At 44.2% G+C, this 20,009-nt stretch overlaps 1 protein-coding gene and 2 pseudogenes across 1 annotated transcript; 1 reads left to right on the forward strand and 2 right to left on the reverse strand.

Moving 5' to 3' along the window:
* Positions 1–369: 369 nt before the first annotated feature.
* Positions 370–2,130, reverse strand: LOC143583582 (peptide-N4-(N-acetyl-beta-glucosaminyl)asparagine amidase A pseudogene; annotated as a pseudogene).
* Positions 2,131–2,151: 21 nt separating this feature from the next.
* LOC143583583 (uncharacterized) lies at positions 2,152–16,433 on the reverse strand. The gene is made up of 7 exons (XM_077065858.1): positions 16,043–16,433; positions 3,317–3,454; positions 3,032–3,223; positions 2,865–2,926; positions 2,638–2,792; positions 2,421–2,569; positions 2,152–2,307 (listed from the first exon to the last, which is right to left on the reverse strand). The coding sequence occupies exons 1-7, from the start codon at positions 16,391–16,393 to the stop codon at positions 2,152–2,154; spliced, it is 1,203 nt and encodes a 400-aa protein (XP_076921973.1). The 5' UTR covers positions 16,394–16,433.
* Positions 16,434–17,849: 1,416 nt separating this feature from the next.
* On the forward strand, positions 17,850–19,745 carry LOC143583576 (uncharacterized; annotated as a pseudogene).
* Positions 19,746–20,009: the final 264 nt, after the last annotated feature.

Consider the following 20,009-nt stretch of genomic DNA (forward strand, 5'->3'; position numbering starts at 1 on the left):
CACTAATTTTGACGTTATTTCTCTAATCTCGTGAAAATAACGTTAAAAGTGGTGGAAGGTTATTCAGGCATCATGTGGTGGCGTTGATAACCGAAAGACAAGGGTACATGCACTGATCAGCCGGTGTCCCGATGATTGAGTGTTATGTGCCTTATGTCCAAGGCTTGATGCAAAACTACTATCGAGCCGGGGGTCTCACCGGAAGCAGCCTCTCTATCCCTATGGGGTAGAGGTAAGGTTGTCTACATCTTACCCTCCTCAGACCCTACCATAGCTTTGCTATTGGTGGGATATACTGAGTACGATGATGATGATGATGATGATAACTCGAAAACAATTTAAACCAACAAAGGCAATGACACAATCGTATCAGCAAAAAACAAAATCCAAATCAACAGAAATCCCTTCCATAAAACACCAAACATCAATGAATCTTGATTTGCTATTTTTACCGCACGTATGACCTTCTTTATCATAAATAATCGTGTAATTCGAACTGCTTATGTCCCTAAAATAGCAGAACTTGTTATCACCATAATTATACATCTGTTGTGTACTCCCCAATCCACTTACCACCAAATTATCCTTCACAAACATCGACCCCTGACCCGTTTGCACATTTTCAAGAACACATGACAAAGACTTAGAACCCGAATTAGCCGTCTTGTTCTCACTAAATCCCAAAGTAATATTCGCTACCTGAGTAAAACTTCCATTCCCTTTATCCTCTGTATCCGAATATATATAAAACGAAAACGATTTTAAAGATTGTTTCAAATGAACAGAAGACGCCTTCTTGGCAGACACACTGTCATTAAACCCTATCATCTGATCAACTATTTGTAAGTCACCGTTCTTTGCCATCGCCATAATATTACTATAATCAAACTCTTGAGTTGATTTGGTTACTATCTTACCAAACGAAGATTGTACCCACCCGGCTGACTTTATTGACCGTGTGACATTAGTAACAAATGTCCCGTTCAAACCCGTGTAATTATAAACCAAAGAAACATGAACAGGCGATATATTTTGTGATAATAACTTCCCGTGTGTCTTGTCACTCTTTTTATCTAACCAAACATGCAAATTTGCATCAATGTACCAAACATTTAACGCGTTCGTGACACTAAACGCAAAATCATGGGATTTCTCGTCTAGAACCATTCCTAAAAACGGGGTTATCTCGATATCATACGTAGGAAGGTTAAACGACCCGATACCAGTAACGGGCCTCCACAATAACGGGTTAACCCCACCCGTGTAAACTACGGTAAAAGGCCAAACTGCACCAACAACACCACCATCTAAACTTACCACAACCTCACGAAACGGACCATTACCCGCGAACCCAGTCAGATTATTACTCGAAATGTACTCGTTTGGAACGTTAGTCGGCCAAAACTCATCGTTTTCATGAAACGAAACGTATACTTCAAGAACCGCTTTATACGCATTTTGTGGGATTATAAACTGTTTCGACATCACATACGTCGAATTCTCGATTTTGAACCATAACCCGTCGTTTATCGGTAAGTTTCTCGAAATGGGTATGATCAAATCGGCCCGATTCGAAATTTTCGAAATATGATTAGTTTTAGCAGGGTAAAAATGGATACTAACATTCACATGGTACACACCCGTGTAAGTCTTATCAACAATATTACCCATATAAACATTAAGTGTTTGATTAGTCATTAGTAAGGAGTGATACCTAGTAACATCTTTCTTAACCGTCCATTCGATCCCAGTGGGTCTCGGCTCGGCCGTGCAGCTTCTGAGGAGCTCGACACCCCCGAGCCAGACCCCGAAAATGCGGTCGAATTGGCGGCCTTTACTGGTGGCAGTCCATTCAAATACAATCTTTTCAATATTATTTAGTGATGGGCAGTTTGATGGTGGGGTGTAGTTGGCGGAAACCGGCGGTTTGCCATAGGTGAATCCGAAATCATGTGTTAGAATATGGGTTGAACATGGTTTTGTGTGTGGGAGTTTGATTGGTTTGGTTACTTCAAAGTAGGTGGTGGGTGTGGTGGTGGTGGTGGTGGCGGTGAGTGGTGGTGGCCGGAGTGTGGTGGCGGAGATGAAAGAGAAAGAGAGAAGGAGGAGAGAGAGGACGGTGGAAGCCATGGAGGTTGAGAAAACAAGGTGTTAAGGTGGTTGGATTTTAGAGGGAAAAAAGATATTGGATATATGCTTTCGAGGGGCGTGAATGGCGAGACATAAGCTGTAATCATTCTTCACACGTTCACGAGAATCTTTATTTACAAGCCTTTCAACAAAAAGACAGCTAGCATCCCGATATCCCTGAAGTTTTTGGTTTCAGATGATAATATTATTAACAATGACAATAATAATTATAATAATATGAATTAACAAGTAAAAATGTGACGTGTGTGTTTATGAATGTTGCAATATACCTTCCATAACCGTACAACTACAAGTGCACGAGTGTCCAATAACATAATCCGACCTAGTGAATCAGTTATTGCCGCCAACGTCCCACTAGGTGATAAAGTTAGCTTCTTCCCCTTTCTCGGGTGATCTTTCAAACACGTAAGGGGTAAAGCTGCAAAATTAATGTAATTATAAATTTATTATTATTATTATTAATTTTCAAATCTCAAATAAACTAACCTCGAGCAAATGGTTGCGGTTTTGGTTCAGGCTTTTTAGTCGGTTGTTGGGTCCTCCAAACCAGTTTAGAGAAAGAAGCTATTGTTGAAAATGTCGCAGGTACAACCTTTGATAAAATCGCTCCGACAAAAGACCTGCTACGGTCTTCAGAAAGCCTATAAAAAACAAAAAATAAAAAATTAATATTATGCAACAATTAATATTAAAAAAAGGTGTATAATAACAACCTGAATGCTGAAATTGCAGCATCGGCTCCAATGGTAACCGCACAATAATACCGATCACTTGACTGCTCAACAATAAAAGCAGCTGAATTCAAATACCAGAATACTACCTTAGTATAATTACTTCACTACCCCCAAACTTTAGTAAAATGCCAAAACTACCCCTGTACCTGCAGTTCCAGAAGAGGTGGTGGCATGATGCCAGTAACGGCAGCATCGACACATGAACCGTATTTATTAACGTTCCAACATTGATAAGGAATAAGGGATGACGAAGTTTCATATTCTTCTGAGCCTTTATCGGTTGACGATTGATTCCAAAACCGGTTTTGAGTTTCTTGATACCATTTCTGCAGTACCCTCTGCACACCAGAATTATGTTTGCCTGATTATTATTATTATTATTAAAAATTTAAACAAGTTTTGAAAGACATTGCAATCAGAAAATTATATACCTGAATGTCAGATCCATCAAAACGAGCAATTATGCCTGGTATAACGACGCACACTTCCTCAGATGATGATGTGTCTTCTGTGGTGTCGCGCTTGGTCCCACGTACTCTTAATCTTAGTATCTTTCCAGGATATACAATCTGCAATCAAGAAAAAATTGAAATTAGAATCTGAAGTGTATACAACAAATAACTACATGACAAATAAATGAGTTTCGTACCACAATTGAAGAAACACTAAGTGACCCCGATAGATTAAGGATAATCTTAGGGTTAAGTAGATGTTTCCCACGAGGGTTAGGTCCGGCAAAGATGGTTATTCTTCTCAACCTGCAAAAAAGACACCGTAAGCTCGTCACTGAGAAGGGGGGGGGGGGGGTTCCTCCTTGTGACCACCCTCCGGCGTGAGAATCAGACTAGGTTGCTCTGAATATAAATGTATATAGAGAGAAATAGCTAGAGAGAAGATGATGATACCGTTCCAAGGTGTTGGAGTATTTATAGCCGAAGGTAGGTTTCCAAGCAGGTACGACCAGCTGTATATAATATTCCTTTTCCACCGACTATGGGCTACGTTCGTGCCACGATGGGAGTTGGTGGGTAGGCAGCGGCTGATAGTGACATTTTGTACTAGAGCGTGCTCCTTCTCGTACTATTGTCAGTGAGCTGTCACCCTATGATTGGTTCATGGGTTGCTTTTGTCAGATCTTGTCTATTTTGTCCATACCTTGGTAGGTATAGTACAAAAGATCTTCTAGAAGCGTACGGACTGGCTCTTTTGGGCGGGAATATTCCCGCCCTGCTCATTCCTTCTTCAGGTGACATTGCTGAAGTATATAAGAGTTAGTGCCTTATGCTTGTAGCCTTACTGTTAGTGCGGGTAGCCTTACTTCTTGGCTTGTACCCACAGCTGCGGGAACAGGCAGGGTACTGTACCAAGGGAGGCTTTCCTGCGGGGACAGCTGGCTTACTGCGTGTAAGGTCTTCATCTCTCTGAGCATGGTGGGTCCTGCGGATCCAGTTGGTCTTTGCGCAGACGTACCTCTTCAAGGTGAGTCTTGCGGGTCCAACTGGGCTTTGCGGGGACCTACCTCTTCAAGTCCCCCCCAGTCCATTGTTCTTCTCATGAATTGTTAATAAGTGAGGGGAACTTTTGGACTTTAAGCAAGGGGTTTTAAAGAGAGGTTTTCGTTTTTTAAGGTTCTCCGTGGGGATTCTTCCCGCAGTTTTCCTAATGTCACTTGCAGAAAATTCCCGACTTTTCTGCCTGATCTTTGGGTATGATGCGGGTAGGTGTGTAACCTCTTCGCAAGTCGGGAGCGTTGAGTTTCATTTGTGTAGATTCTCCACGAGGTTTTGGTAGTTTTAGACATAGTGATCAGTTATGTTAAACAACCAATTCCACTTCGAAACTTCAAACAATCTAGTTCTCAACGTTCCCGCCATGCGGGGGTGTTATTTCTCTTTCCGCAAGCATGGCCCATAAGATCGATCTTCTTGGTTTCAATTCCCTGCAAGTGCTAAGTACGTGAAGGGTTTCGCCTTGACACTGTACCCGCACTTGTCTTATGGTTTCTTGCTTTCCAAGGTAAGGGGGTATATTCCCTCTTATTTTTGAATCTTTTTGAATCTTTTTGAAATTCGGAGAGTTGGTGAAAGGATAAGGACAGTCCAAACGGTTGAAGGGACGTTGGCGTCTTCTGACGGTTTCAGGATGTGCAGGAAGTTATGACGACGTGACAGCATGTGGTCAATCATGGCGCTTTTTCAGGCGCGTGGGCGCGAGTTTCATGACACGCGCCATTCCGACACTTGTTGCCAGCTTGCTTTATCCATACGTGTCGCCGTGTCATTGCGCCTGCGCTTTCTCTCTCATCCGCATTAAATTCATCGCATTCATTGCGATGAGTATATAAGGGGGAGAGGATGTATTTCATCCATTATCTTCACTTCACTCTCCTTTTCCTTTTAAGCGATTTCCAGCGAATACTCATCTTTTCCGGCGAGCATTCTTCTGAAACCGCTTTCTTTCCTCAACATTAAAAAAAATGTCTTCTTCTCATGACCCAGAGGTTAACGTCGAGGAGTCCGACGTTTACCCCGAGAACCCTACGTCCACGTCCGATAAGGACGATAAGAGTACTGCTAGCGAGTGTCAGTGTACTCTTTCTGTCGATGTATACCATTACATCGTCAAGAAGTTCTTGCTGGAGCCCTATGAGCCAGAGTTCCCAGAGGCCGACCAGACGGTATACGACGCCCCTAAGGGCAAGATAGGGGTTTACGCTTCGTTCTTTCTATATGGGAATCTAAGATTCCCATTAACGAAGCTCGTATACCGTGTTTTGGAGAAACACGGTGTTCATCTGACAGAGGTGCACCCAATGGCAATTGCTAAAGTTCGCCATTTCGAATGGGTGCCGTATTTTGGGTATCGAGCCTCGAGTCGACCGCCTGATGACCTTCTATACCTGGAGGTGCGTCCAGGGTTGGTATACCCTTGTCACTCGGATCAAGGGTTTGAAGATCTGCACTACCGAGCGTAGTCTCCGCTCTTGGAAACGTGAGTTTTTCTACATTTCTGCTCGCGTTGTTCCCATTGCGATGACGTTCAAGAATGGGAGGGCACTCCCTAACCTTCCGGCTTCCAATTACCAGGAGACGGAGTGGTTTACCAAGATTTCCCAGATTCAGACTCCTATATATCGCTTCGCGGAGTCTGGGATGGTCATGCTTGGGATGAGTCGCGTGTGGAAGGATGCCGGGTCTGGGACGCCGCAAATACCCATCGTTCTTGAATACGGTTTGAACTATATTCCTTATGGTATGCTCCGTCTTTTGTGTTGGTTTAGGATTTCCTTCTAACATTGTTATCATTTTTATTTCAGAGGGGAACGACTTACAGTCGCTCTTGCACCCGCGGGAGACTGGTGGTCCCGCGCGGTTGGGTACTCGTGATCTTGATGAGAACGAGTTGCCCATTTTGGAGAAGACTGCGGATAGATTCGTAGAGGTCTACCCGCCAGGCCACGAGATTTTAAGCGCCACTCGGCCAGGTAAGGAGTTCTTTAATCCTCGTCCTCTTCATGCTCAAACTTCTGCTGGAATTCCTCTGATCTTGTCATCTTCTGATGAGGGATCCGCAGATGGGCCTTTTATTGTGAGGAAAAAGAAGGCGACTGGCGTGAAGGGCAAAACGAAAGTGAGGAGGCGGGGGGGAACCTTGGTGGTGGTGACGAGACCATTGTCTCAGAGGTTGAGACGACTGTCACTTCCGAGCCGCCAAGCGTTGCGAAGGTAACTGGCGTGAAGAGGCCAGTTTCATCGGGTCCATCTCCGCCTGTCAGGGCTTTCAAGATCAAGAAAACCAGTAAGTGTACTTTTTTTGTACCTTTTCCGCATTTCCTTCCGCCTTTGTTTTTGACATCTTTGGTTTTTCTTTATGCAGGAGTGGACTTATCTGCTTTTGAAGAAAGTGGTGCGGGAGGAGCTAGTTCAGGACCCACGACGATAGGTTTGGTCAACCTATCCGAGGCGATGACCCAGGCGGCTGCGCCTGTTTCTGGTACTGGTTCAGTTGCTTATACTGTTAAAGCAACTGTTCCGGTTATGACGTCGTCTGTCATGGCTGCTGTGCCGACGATGGCGTCCACTTTCGTTGCTGCGATGAGCAGTTCGACTTCGCCAGCCGTCAGTGCCATATTCACCACGTCATTCACCGGACCGGCGGTGACTTTTCCCATGAGCTCATCTGCAACGGCTGCCACGGTTATGAGTTCATCTCAAATGAGTTCATCTCCGATGGTCTCTACTTCTGTGGCTTCTACGGTGTCACATTCGGCGCCAACGACTACTTCGTCCTTGGCCGGTTCTTCAGGTATGTTTAGAGTTGGGACCTCTAGACTTACCTCTGTTGATGAGGGGGTCCGATCTTTGCCTCCTTCCCATCTCCTTGACCTCTTGGATGGATATCCTTTAGGTTCGGGTGATGGGTTTAGCGGCTATCGGCCTGTTATCGACCCTACAGGTGCGAGGGTTTACTTTGGCCTGTTTTCCATCCTTAGTCATTTTTTCTTGATTGCTTTTTTGTTGTTGCAGTTTCGGATTCCAATGAGGTTTATGCTCCAAGGTGGAATATCCGCCGAGGAACAACTCTCAGGACGGCCGCCGACTGCGTCGACTGGACGCGGATGCCGCTCCAAGTGGTGCATTGGGGGAGGCAATGGTTAGCTACCAGGAAGGCAGGTTGTCCACCGAGCTCCGAATTCTACTTGCCCGGATGCAGCCGCGTGTCGAATTACTTTGTCGTGAAAACGATAAGTTAAGGACTGTGCGTAGCTTGGAGGGGGCTCAGGTGCGATCGCTGAGAGAGGAGAACAAGAAGCTTGCCGCCACCGCTACTGAGAAAGAGAAGGCCTTTAAGGATCTTGAGGCCGAAATGCAAGCTAGGCATGAGGCCCGTTCCAAGGCTACTCAAGCTGTTAACGAACAGCTTAGGTTGGCCAAGGAAACTGCGCGTAATGCGACCGAAAGGGCCACCAAAGCTGAAGCTGTTGCTGAGCCTCTACGCGCTGAAAATGAAGAACTGAAGGCTAAACTGGAGAAGCTTCAGCAGGCTCATGAGGCTTTGGCTTTGGAGGACGCCAAGAAGCTACGGGAGCTCTTGGATCAGAAGGGTGTGCTTGATCGCACTGAGCGCAAGCTTAAAAGCGTTGAGGAGGCTGCTGCCAAGGAAGTGTTGCTTGCCAACTTAAACAAGAATGAGGCCGAACGCGCACGCGATCAAGCTCACGCTACTCTTCAAGAGGCTCTGTCCAATAAGGATTGGCTTCTACGAGAAGCGTTGCCGCAGGTACGCATAGCTCCATTATTCTTTGCTTTTTGCTCTTTTTGCTTTTTATACTTAGAAAAGTTTTTTTTTGTAGGTTGTGCATCGGATTTTCGCGAACACATCCTATGATGATGCCATGAGTACAGCCCTCAACGCTTCTCATAAGGATGGAGAGAAAGCTGGTTTCTTACTTGGTCTAGGATTTGCAGAGAAAGGCATCCCGCCTTCCAAATTTCCTCTACACGATGTTGACACTGAAGTTGCCTATGACCAAGCTGTGAACCAGTATGCTGCTTTCTCTCATCCGGTTGTGGAGAAGGTTAATGAAGTTGCTGCTGCTGATGACTGTTATCAAAGCTTTCCTTGAACAGCCGCAGCCAACTGATGGTGCGGGTTCAAGTGGGTTTGGAGGGAGTGGTCCCGCAGCCTGAATCTTGATTCCTCCAAGCCGTTAGGATAGATTTGTACTTTTTGTAGGCGGGTAGATACCTTAGCCATTTTGTAATGTTTGAACAGCTTTTATCGTGAATATAAATGTTTTGTTAATGCCTTGCCTTGTAAACATTATATGATTTGCTCATGCATATTTTAGTTTAACTTAGCAATTTTCCAAGTGTTTTGAATAAGTTAACCTTTCGACGCGTGTCAGATAATAGGTTAATGCTCTGTTTCCTCTATCATGATTGTGCGGGTAGGACCGTCACTTTCACTTAGTAGGATGACCAAACTTCATCTATATCTGACCTGCGTGAAGGTTTTTCTCATCTTCCCCTTAGAAATTTTTACTGTTTTTGTGTTTATGCGGGTTGTGCCGCTTTCCACACACAACGACTTACTTCCTCCCTCACTTATTTATGCGGTGAATACCGGCATATCAGTGTGGTCAGTTCATAAGTATAAAGGTAAGGCTATCAACATCAATGTGATAAGGAGAATCATTTCCATTAGAAGTGGCTCTAGGCCTGTTCGTTACAAGTTTGGAATTGATCTACATGTAGCATCTGCGTAATTAAGCTCCATTCCATGTTCTTGGGATGGGGGTGCCATCGAGCCTTTCGAGCCGGTATGCGCCCTTTCCCAGAACTTCTTTAATAATGTATGGCCCTTACCAGACCGGGGCCAGCTTTCCTGGGCGCTCCTGGTTCGAAGCCTCGTTGTTACGCAGTATGTAGTCTCCAACATTGAAGTTGCAGAGTTTCACCCGCGTGTTGTAGTACTTTTGCATTTGTCGCTTGTAGTTCTCTTCACGCGCTGCGGCTAAGTCTCTGCGCTCTTCGGTTAGCATAAGGTCTAACCGTATTTCCGCATCATTGTCTTCTGGTTGAGTTATGACTCTTGGTGAGGGTAGACCAATCTCGATTGGAACCATGGCTTCAGTGCCATAGGTGAGGCTGAACGGGGTTTCGCCCGTGCTTGCTTTTTTCAGCGTTCTGTTTGCCCAAAGGACATGTGGAACTTCGTCCACCCAGCCGGATCTATGCTCCAAGAGTCTTTTCTTTATGCCGTCGACGATGCTCTTATTTGCTCTTTCCACCTCACCATTACCCTACGGGTGTGCCACTGAGGTAAAGGTGTGGGTGATTTGAAGCTCTTTCAGCCACTTTTGTAGCTTCTGGTCAGCAAAGTTGGTGCCGTTATCGCTCACCAAATTCTGTGGAAGTCCAAAACGACAAATAATAAATTCCCAAATAAATTATTTGATATGTTTTGCGGTTGTTTGGGATTGGGGTTTTGCTTCTATCCACTTGGTGAAGTAGTCGATGGCTACCACTAGGAACTGAACGTTCCCTGCTGCTGTGGGAAATGGGCCTGTAACATCGATGGCCCACTTCTGGAATGGCCATGAAGAAGTGACTGGAACAAGTTCGTTCTTCGGGCGATGCGTGTTGGGTACGTAGAGCTGGCAGGACCTGCATTTTCTGATGTAGGCCAGCGCATCCGTGTGCATCCCCGGCCAAAAGTATCCCGCGTTGTTTAGCTTAGCTACAACTGCGCGTGGACCTGCGTGTACTCCACAGATGCCTTCGTGTACTTCCCTTAGGAGGTAGTCGGAATCTTGGTCGTCAACGCATCTGAGGAGTGGGCCAAGAAAATTACGCCTGTAAAGTATGTCATCAACAAGTTGATAGTTCAGTGATTTACAGCGTATCTTTCTTGCCTGTGTCTTTGACTCTGGTAGTACACCCGTCGCAAGGTAATTTATGATTGGCGTCATCCATGTTTCCGTGCCGGTTTGGATGACACAAATTTCCTTGTGCGGGACTGATGGTGCTCCGAGAAGTTCAATGCGAATGTCCTTTCCCAAGTGGGTGAAGGCTAACGATGCAAGCTTGCTTAGCGCATCCGCAGATTTGTTTTCGCTTCGCTTGATGTGTACAACTTTGCAATCGTTGAAATCACGCATAAGGGTTTTTGCTTGCGCGAGGTACAGGGCCATTGTGTCGTTCACGGCCGTGTACGTCCCGTTTATCTGGTTGGCTACTAGCATGGAATCCACGTGGGCTTCCAAGTTTTTCACCCACATCTTACGCGCAATTCTTAATCCGGCCAAGAATGCTTCGTATTCCGCTTCGTTATTCGTACTTGGGAAATCCAACCGAATAGCGTAAGTGTATTCTTGGCCTGATGGGTTAGTTAGTTTCAACCCAGCGCCTGAACATTCGTTGTTGGCTGCTCCATCAGTATAGAGTCGCCAGACATCGTTAATGTCTTGTGCTGGAGAGGGTTGAGCCTCTTCCTGGCACTCTTTTTCCCGCGAAGCGGGAACTTCTACAATAAAGTCGGCCAAGACCTGGCCTTTTATGGCTGGTCTTGGCTTGTACTTTATCGCGTATTCTCCCAACTCAATTGCCCATTTGGCTAGGCGCCCTGACAACTCGGGTTTGCCTAGGACGTTTGCAAGTTTGAAGTTGGTGAAAATGGTGATTGGGTGGCCTTGGAAATATCGTCTTAGCCTGCGTGAAGCCTGTACAAGCGCTAAGACTAATTTTTCCAGGGTGGAGTACCGGGTTTCCACGTCTGTTAAGACGCGGCTTACATAGTAGATGGGCATCTGGATGCCCTTTCGTTCTACTAGTAAGACTGCCCCAGTTGCTCTGTCTGTGGTAGAGAGGTAGAGAATTAATTCCTCCTCCACTTCTGGTGCTGTGAGTGTTGGGAGTTCGATCAAGCGTGACCGAATCTCTTGAAAAGCTGCTTCCGCTTCTGGTGTCCAGCGGAAGTGCGTTTTCTTCAAACAATTTCTCAATGTTAACACGAATAGGAACGACCTATCCGCATGGTTTGCCAAAAAGCGGTTAAGTGCGACTAGTCGTCCATTCAGTGTCTGAGCCTGTTTGATGGTAGTTGGTGATTCCATTTTCATAATGGCTTCAACCTTTTCAGGGTTCGCTCTGAAGCCATCTTTGGTAACGATGACTCCTAAGAACTTCCCATCTTCCATCCCAAAGGAACACTTGCTCGGGTTGAGCTTCATGTTTATCTTTCTGAGCGTGTTGAAAGTTTCTTCGATGTCTTTCAACATCGCCTCTGGCTCGAGGCTTTTGATGACCAAGTCATCCATGTAAACTTCCAAGTTCCTCCCGATTTGGGCATGAAACTCTTTGTCCATCAGGCGTTGGTATGTGGATCCGGCATTCTTTAGTCCGAATGGCATCATTTGGTAACAAAATGTGCCATCGGGCGTCCGAAATGCGGTTTTATCCTGATCGTCAACAGCCATGTGGATTTGATGGTACCCTTTATATGCATCAAGGAAGCATTTAAGGCGAAACGGTGCTAATGAATCTACCTTAAGGTTAATTTCGGGTAACGGGAAACAATCCTTGGGGCATGCTTTGTTTAGGTCTTTAAAATCTATGCACATGCGCCATTGTTTGTTGGATTTTGGTACCATGACGGGATTTGCAACCCATGTTTGATATTTACTAACGCGTACGATGCCTGCGTCAAGGAGTTCCTTGATTTGGGTTCTACACGCGTTAGCCTGCTCCGCACCCATTACGCGACGCTTTTGTATGACCGGCGCAAACGTCGGGTCACACTTGAGCTTATGCTCAGCCTTACTTCGAGGTACACCAGTCATGTCAGCTGGTGTCCATGCGAAGATGTCGGCATTTTTTTGCAACAAGCGTTTGAGTAAGGTGCGTGTGGGGTTAGTGATCGTTGGGCCAATGGTAACAGCCTGGTCAGGGTATTTGCCATTGAAGGCCCATTCTTCTGGCTCAGAGGTTGTTGGTTTAGCCATTTTTGGTTTGGGTTTAGATGAGACAGATGCGATGCATACCTGGGGAATGCCCGTGATCATAGCGACGCCCTCATCTGTTGGCCATCCCATCATACCATGGACCGAAGACACCACGGCATTAAATCTTGCCATCCCATCTCTCCCGAAGAGAATGTCGTATGTGTGGTGTGGCTTCCTCATTACAACGAAGTCCACGTCTTCTGTGCGGGAGTACTTCCCGTCCGTGAGAGTGACGGGGAAAGATAGGATTCCCAAGGGGGTGTTTGTGCTGCCGTCAAACCCTTCCATCGAGGCGTAAACTGTTTATAGGCGTTCTTTGTATTCGTCGTCTAGCTTGTCGAAGAACTGCCTATACATGACCGTTGACGAAGCGCCATTATCAGCAAGGGTGCGGGAGGTGATGTAGTGCCCCAGCTGGCTTTTGACGACTATGGGGCCTTCTTTGTTGGGTCCTCCTGGCACACGCGGGAAGCGCACTTCTGCTTCCTTCCACGCACTTGGCTCTGTTGTTCGTCGTTTCTTTTCTCTGATGTTGCCGTGAACCATGTGAATGCTGATGTCGACGGGCTTCCTTCCATTGCCCTTGTACCGATTGTCTTTCCTCCCTCCGTTCTTGATTGACACCACGAGGTGTGTGAGTTTCCCATCTCTGACGAATGTTTCGACGACATCCTTCAAGGATGTGCATTCCTCCGTGGTGTGGCCTTTTGTCCCGTGGAAGTCACAGGATTTGCTCTGATCAGCGTTATGGCGCTGTCGGATTATTGGAGCCTTTGGCCATGGGAGTTTCTCGGTGGCAAATATCTCGGTGACGCTTTTGGTGAGTGGCGTCCATCTGGGATTCCGGTTCGACGACTGCATGTTGTCCCTTCCGCCTAAAAGAGGGCGAGAGTTGGATGAGGTGTCAAAGTTTACCCTTGACTGCCAAATACCAAGCTTCCTCTTTTTGTTATGTCGAGCGGTACAGACGTTATTCTCTCTTGTTCTCTGAGTGTAGAGGTTTGTGCTCTGGGGAAGATTTCTACCCAGTTGCTTCTCTGTTTCGGCAAAGCGTTTAGCTGCCGTCATGATGGCATCCCACGTGGATGGCATGCCGTCTTTACCTGTCAACGTGCGGATGAGCTCTGGGTACTCAGCGCCCTGGATGAAAGCGGCGCGAACAAGATCTTCGCTAATAGTGCCCAGACTTAGCTTCTTTGAGTTGAAGCGAGTGATGAAGTCTAGCAAAGATTCGTCTTCCTCTCGGATGCAGTTGAGGATCGTCCATTGCTCTTCAGTATATTTTCTTTGTTGACTGAAGTGTTGGCTGAACTTGTGCTGGAAGTCTGCCCAATCATAGATGTGGTGGACCGGTAGGCGATCAAACCACGCTCTGGCTGCCCCGACGAGCGTCATTTGGAACATGTAACACCATGTGGGTTCCGTCCAATTACTGACGGTTGCCCCCCGCTATAAATCTGTTCATGTGATCGTCCGGGTCAGATATGCCATCGTAAGTGCCTATGTAGGACATATGTTTGGCACTCTTTGGAGCGATTGCTTCCGCAATGTCCCTTGCAAATTTGAACGTTCCCGCATTTGCAACAGTTGGTCTGAAAGTTTTTGAGAAGTTACGTGGGTTTCCCCCCGTGTTCTTTGGTTCGAAAGTTTCTTCGAAATTTCTTCTCGAGTGGAAGTCTGCTTCTTTACGCTTCCCTTTCGCCTTATGACGTGGGTTTGCGTCACTGTCAGATTCTTCCCAATCTTCATCGTCCGCATACTCGCAATCATTGCTCATGTTGAGCTGTTGTCGAGTGCTTCCGAATTTGTCATTGGCCTGTTGGAGTGAACGTAAACGTTCGTCTAACTCGGCTTGGGATTCTTTCTGACGCGCTTCCGCCAAAGATTTAACTTGTTCTAGTGTTTGTCGGGGAAGTCTCGTCTGTTGTTTCTCCAACTGGGTATCAATGAATCCCAGGAGAGGATTGTTTACTGCACTTGCCCCGGCTTGGGTAACCGGGGTAGTGTTCGTAATAATCGTGTATTCACCGGTGTTCCCCCAGTAGCTGGGGTTGTGGTTACCGGAGTTTCTTGGTTACCCGGTGGCTTTGGCATCGGAGTAACCTTAACCATCTTTCCAGAAGTTTGAAAAAACTGAGAAAAAGGAAGATTAAGTTCTAGCTTAATGCACGGATGGCGCCAATGAAGAAACACTAAGTGACCCCGATAGATTAAGGATAATCTTAGGGTTAAGTAGATGTTTCCCACGAGGGTTAGGTCCGGCAAAGATGGTTATTCTTCTCAACCTGCAAAACAGACACCGTAAGCTCGTCACTGAGAAGGGGGGGGGGGTTCCTCCTTGTGACCACCCTCCGGCGTGAGAATCAGAATAGGTTGCTCTGAATATAAATGTATATAGAGAGAAATAGCTAGAGAGATGATGATGATACCGTTCCAAGGTGTTGGAGTATTTATAGCCGAAGGTAGGTTTCCAAGCAGGTACGGCCAGCTGTATATAATATTCCTTTTCCACCAACTATGGGCTAAGTTCGTGCCACGATGGGAGTTGGTGGGTATGCAGCGGCTGATAGTGACATTTTGTACTGGAGCGTGCTCCTCCTCGTACTATTGTCAGTGAGCTGTCACCCTGTGATTGGTTCATGGGTTGCTTTTGTCAGATCTTGTCTATTTTGTCCATACCTTGGTAGGTATAGTACAAAAGATCTTCTAGAAGCGTACGGACTGGCTCTTTTGGGCGGGAATATTCCCGCCCTGCTCATTCTTTCTTCATGTGACATTGCTGAAGTATATAAGAGTTAGTGCCTTATGCGTGTAGCCTTACTGTTAGTGCGGGTAGCCTTCCTTCTTGGCTTGTACCCACAGCTGCGGGAACAGGCATGGTACTGTACCAAGGGAGGCTTTCCTGCGGGGACAGCTGGCTTACTGCGTGTAAGGTCTTGAGCATGGTGGGTCCTGCGGATCCAGTTGGTCTTTACGCAGACGTACCTCTTCAAGGTGAGTCTTGCGGGTCCAACTGGGCTTTGCAGGGACCTACCTCTTTAACAATCAAGAAATTACTTGTGAGAAGTATAACTCAAGATAAAGTCATATGAGTACTTGCTAGCCCATTTCACCATTTAAAGTTTTCTATTTTCTAAACTTTTTTACTTTATTTTAGGGACAATGATGTTTGTGTCTACACGCGTATCATCCTAATATATTTTTCAATTTACAATATTTCTTTACTTCACTTTTGGGATGATGATGATGATGATGATGATGATGATGATGATGATAACAATGTTATTATTATTCCTTCTAAATTTCTAATGCAATCACCAACTTATACCATCCATTTCTAAATACATAATCAGCTTCTCTTTTACAATTATACGCCATTGTCACACTTATCATTACACAACCGAAATCCCTTCTTCAACCAACACTCCAAAGTCCAAAACTTTTTAAACATCAGTAACACACCCTTGAACATATCATAATTATTTCAACATAAAGTTGCAATATTCTGATCAAATTATTACAAATACTTAAAACCCAGGTACAATCCTAACTATCTATGGGTCAAAATCAAAATAATCAATTTTGCAAAAACACATAATAATAATAATAATAATAATAATAATAATAATAATCAGTAAACCCCATTAATTACCTGTTTATGAATAAGATCACCAGCAAGTGAGTAAATCAACAAATACCCACAAGACGTTCCAACAGCAATGACCCGTATATCATCAAACACCAGCCACTCAAGTGCAGACACGTACTCCGCCTCAATTGGGGATAAATTGGGTCGGATCTTGACCCGGAAATTAGCAGGAGCAGAAGCGTGAGACCACTCGAGAACCAGGAGGAAGTAACGGTTGGCGATTGCGAGCGAGTCAGTGTCGAGTGCGCAAATGAGATTGGGGTTGTCGAGCCAGCCTTCTTTACCGGCACCCAGGTCGGATATGTCCAGGTTGGCTATGGTTCCGAGATCTGTCAAGTGGCGTCTTCGAGACATGTTTTGTTTTAGAATTTGTAAACTAGATTGCTTGAAAACATAATAATATCAACATAAAGACGAGATGAAACGATCAAAAATCAAATGTCAAAAGAAGGTGATTTGATTATTATTTGGGGGAGCTTCATAAAGTTTTTATTATACAAGTTTAAAACATATATTATATTCTGTGTTCTTTTGAGAGTTGTAAATAAATAAAGAAATTTGTCTTGTCAAAATTCTGATGTTGGTTTGAAATTAATAATGTATCTGATTTTGATAGGGTGAAGAAACCTCCTTAACTGTTGATGGAGATTAATTGATTATCGAACCAAATTATAGATGACTAAGATTAACTGAAGTTAAGGTTACTTTATTAACCGATTATCGGTTAGGGACATGGTTAACGGAGTCTCGTAACCGATTATCGGTTAGGGACATGGTTTACGGAGTCTCGTAACCAAATATTAAATGAATCGGAAAAAACTAGACATGCTTACGTGGAGATAAATATATACGTGTCAATGTTGTAACGGAAAACCTTTAGAATATGTATATATTAACATTCACTTAATTCTCTGCTTGTGTCATTGTTTCTATCTTCATGCTCATTTAGTTCAAACTTGACTTGTTTAGTTAACCGAAGCATATCGAACTTCATAGCGATTAACCGAAACTGAAATTTGGTTATAGTTAAGGAAATCACATAACATGAGCTAATGGTTATGGTTATGAGTAATAACCGAACCGGACCATAATTTGCACACCTCCAATGATAATGTATATGATTCACATGATGATAATGTTAGGTTTGTTGCTTTTGGAAGGTAAATTTGATCCTTTTAATTAAATGAGTTCTAGGGAAGTCATCCTAATTATACAAATGAATTAAGGGGGAATTAAGTCTATCAAAATATAAATATATTTGATTCATAAAATATATTATGCTTAGAATCTAAAATCAAATACTAATGTGATAAGTCGGAGAATTAATAGAATTAAAATTGAGATAAACCCTCTCAAATTTCTTCAAGATAAATCAATTCAACATTTCTTCTAATTTATACAATACTTAAATAATTAAAATCATGTCACTGAAATCTTCTACTTTATCGTTATCATTACCTCTACCATAGTCACACTTACCACAGCTATCAGCGCATCTTTCGTACATAACTTTTTTTACCGCCATCGCCTTACATGCCACCACTATTGTTGTTGTCGTCGCTACAACAACATTCCAAACTCTAAACAAAACATGATAATATTATTATGTATTTGTAATACCTAATTCTTTTCATATATTCACATTTATTTTTCATATTCCAAACTTTTGTACAAATCTTTTAAACCAAATGGCACTTGCATCTTAATGGGAAGTCCCAAATCTAAACAAAGAGTAGAATTATATAACATGGGTAGCATTTGCCTTAAAAGAAAAAGAAAAAATGTTGTTGTAAATTGTAATGTACTCTCACTTAAGTAGCCCAGCTTATCTCATCTTTCACTGGTAGCCAAAATGTTTCAGCAAAACTCTTCCATCTCTAAAACCCTAAACCCCAATTTCAACACCTTCACACCTTATCCCCTAACAAAACCCTAATCCCAATTCACCCATCTCCCAAAACCCCCAAATACCCATCAATCAAATCACTGTTTTCACCAACAAACCCATCATGCAGACCAAGTGTTCGATCATATGCCGGCCGCAGCAAGAAGAAAGAAGGGGGCACTTCCACTGGCCGTATAGAAGGGAATGCCGAGCTACGTCGGGAAGCGAAGCGAAACGCTCGCCGAAAGAGCAAAAAGCTAGCCGAAAACCTGTTTTACCGGCTCAAGAATCCGCACGGGAATTACCCGAATAACTTTTCGGAAGAGGAGTTGCAGATGATTGGGTTAGGGTATGATAGAATGGTGCAGTTTATGGAGAAAGATGACCCGAATTTAAAGCATCCTTATGATTGGTATAAGTACGGTGAGTTCGGCCCGTATTCGTGGCGTGGGGTGGTTTTAGGAGAGCCTATTCGTGGGCGGTTTTTGGATGAAAACGTGACTTTGATTGGTGAAGTTAGGGATCAAGAAGAGTGGGAAAAGATTGAGCAGTTTGAAATGAGTCAAGATTTCGGTAGGGGGTTGGATTCGATGGATAAAAGTGTTGGATTTAGATACTTTTGGGTGTTTGTTCGCCACCCGTAATGGAGAATCTCGGATCTTCCGTGGGAGCAGTGGACTTTAGTTAGTGAAGTTGTGGTCGAAGCTGGAAAACAGAGGTTAGATAAGTGGAATTTGATGGGTATTCTTGGAAATAGGACGCGGTCTTTGATCACTAAATGTGCAGCATGGACAAGACCCGATATTATATATGTGAAGAGACCGGTGTACCAGTGTCGGTTTGAGCCTCAAGATAATTTTTTTAAGTCAATGGTGCCTTTGCTTGACCCTGAAACCGAGCAAGATTTTTTGTGCCAGTTGCAAAGTGACGATGGCGGGGTGGAAACGTGTACTTATTTTGGTGGGTTGTGTAAGATTTTGAGGGTGAACCAGAAGGCGTTTGTGGATGATGTGGTTAAGGCGTTTGAGAAAGCGAGTGATGAAAAGAAGTCGAAGTGTTTGGAGTTTTTGCTCGGGCATCATCCGATTGAGTTGCTTCATCCTTATACTAAGGAGTGGAAAGCTAAGTTGGACGATATGGAGTTTGGTTGTGATGCTCCTGATGAGAATGATAATGGTGGTAGTTCGAATCTTGAAGTTTTGGATTGGATTGAAGAAGAAGATGATGATGATAATGAAGATGATGATATAGTGATTGATGCAGAACTTGACGATGTAGAAGAACAAGAAGACGACGATGACGATGATGATAATGCTGATGACGACGATGGTATGGAAGAAGATGAGAAGTATTGGGAAGAAGAGTTTAAAAAGGCGGTAAATAGTAACGAAGAAATGGAAGTTATTGCAAGAAGAAGTGTGAAAATGACAGCAAAGTTATACGATAAGCACTCGCAAATGATGGAACAGAAGCAGAGAATGAAGGAGAAGAAAGAAGAGGAGAGTGATGAGGGTGACATGGAAATGAGGCGAGGCCGGGCCAAAATAAGCCAAGACGAGTGGAAGCAACTCGGGTATGGGCCGAGGATGAAGAAGATTAAGAAAAGTAGGATTCCACCGGGTCAGTTCTTGAGAGCCACGGTGAGGCCCTTTTTGTACAAGAATCTAGTTAAAGAGATCGTTTTGACTAGACACGCGATCATAGAGGGCGAGATTGGTGGTGGCAAGAAGAAATGAAGTTTTCTGAAACTACCATTATCGTGGAATGTAAAATCTTAAAATGGCTATTGTGTGTACTATTGTGTCACTTTATTTATGAAAACAAGTGAATCTTGACTTAAAATCTTTATAGTCGGACGGTTTGATAAAAATTCTAGATTTTATTGCTAACTACGGCTTCAGCAAACTGAAGATTTAGGTCCATGAAGGGGAATTAAAACAAAACAAAAAAAATATCAAACCACAATGTACAAAACCTTTAAATGTAATGATGCACACTATGACAAAGTTAGTATCGTTTTGGGTAGTTAGTTTCTGTTAGGGGTGGCAATGCAAGACAAAGCTCTCAAAAATATACCAACTATTG

Source organism: Bidens hawaiensis, unplaced genomic scaffold, assembly GCF_021521415.1.
Source record: "Bidens hawaiensis isolate Kalapana, Puna unplaced genomic scaffold, B.hawaiensis_p1.1 tig00032459_1, whole genome shotgun sequence".
NCBI classification, from domain to species: Eukaryota; Viridiplantae; Streptophyta; class Magnoliopsida; order Asterales; family Asteraceae; genus Bidens; species Bidens hawaiensis.

Coding starts and splice junctions, on each gene's coding strand:
- LOC143583583 (XM_077065858.1), bottom strand. CDS start 16,393: ATGTCTCGAAGACGCCACTTGACAGATCTCGGAACCATAGCCAACCTG. Junction 3,455..16,042: donor GTGATCTTATTCATAAACAG/GTAATTAATGGG, acceptor TCTTGATTGCAG/ATTGTATATCCTGGAAAGAT. Junction 2,308..2,420: donor TAGTTGTACGGTTATGGAAG/GTATATTGCAAC, acceptor CAAAAACTTCAG/GGATATCGGGATGCTAGCTG.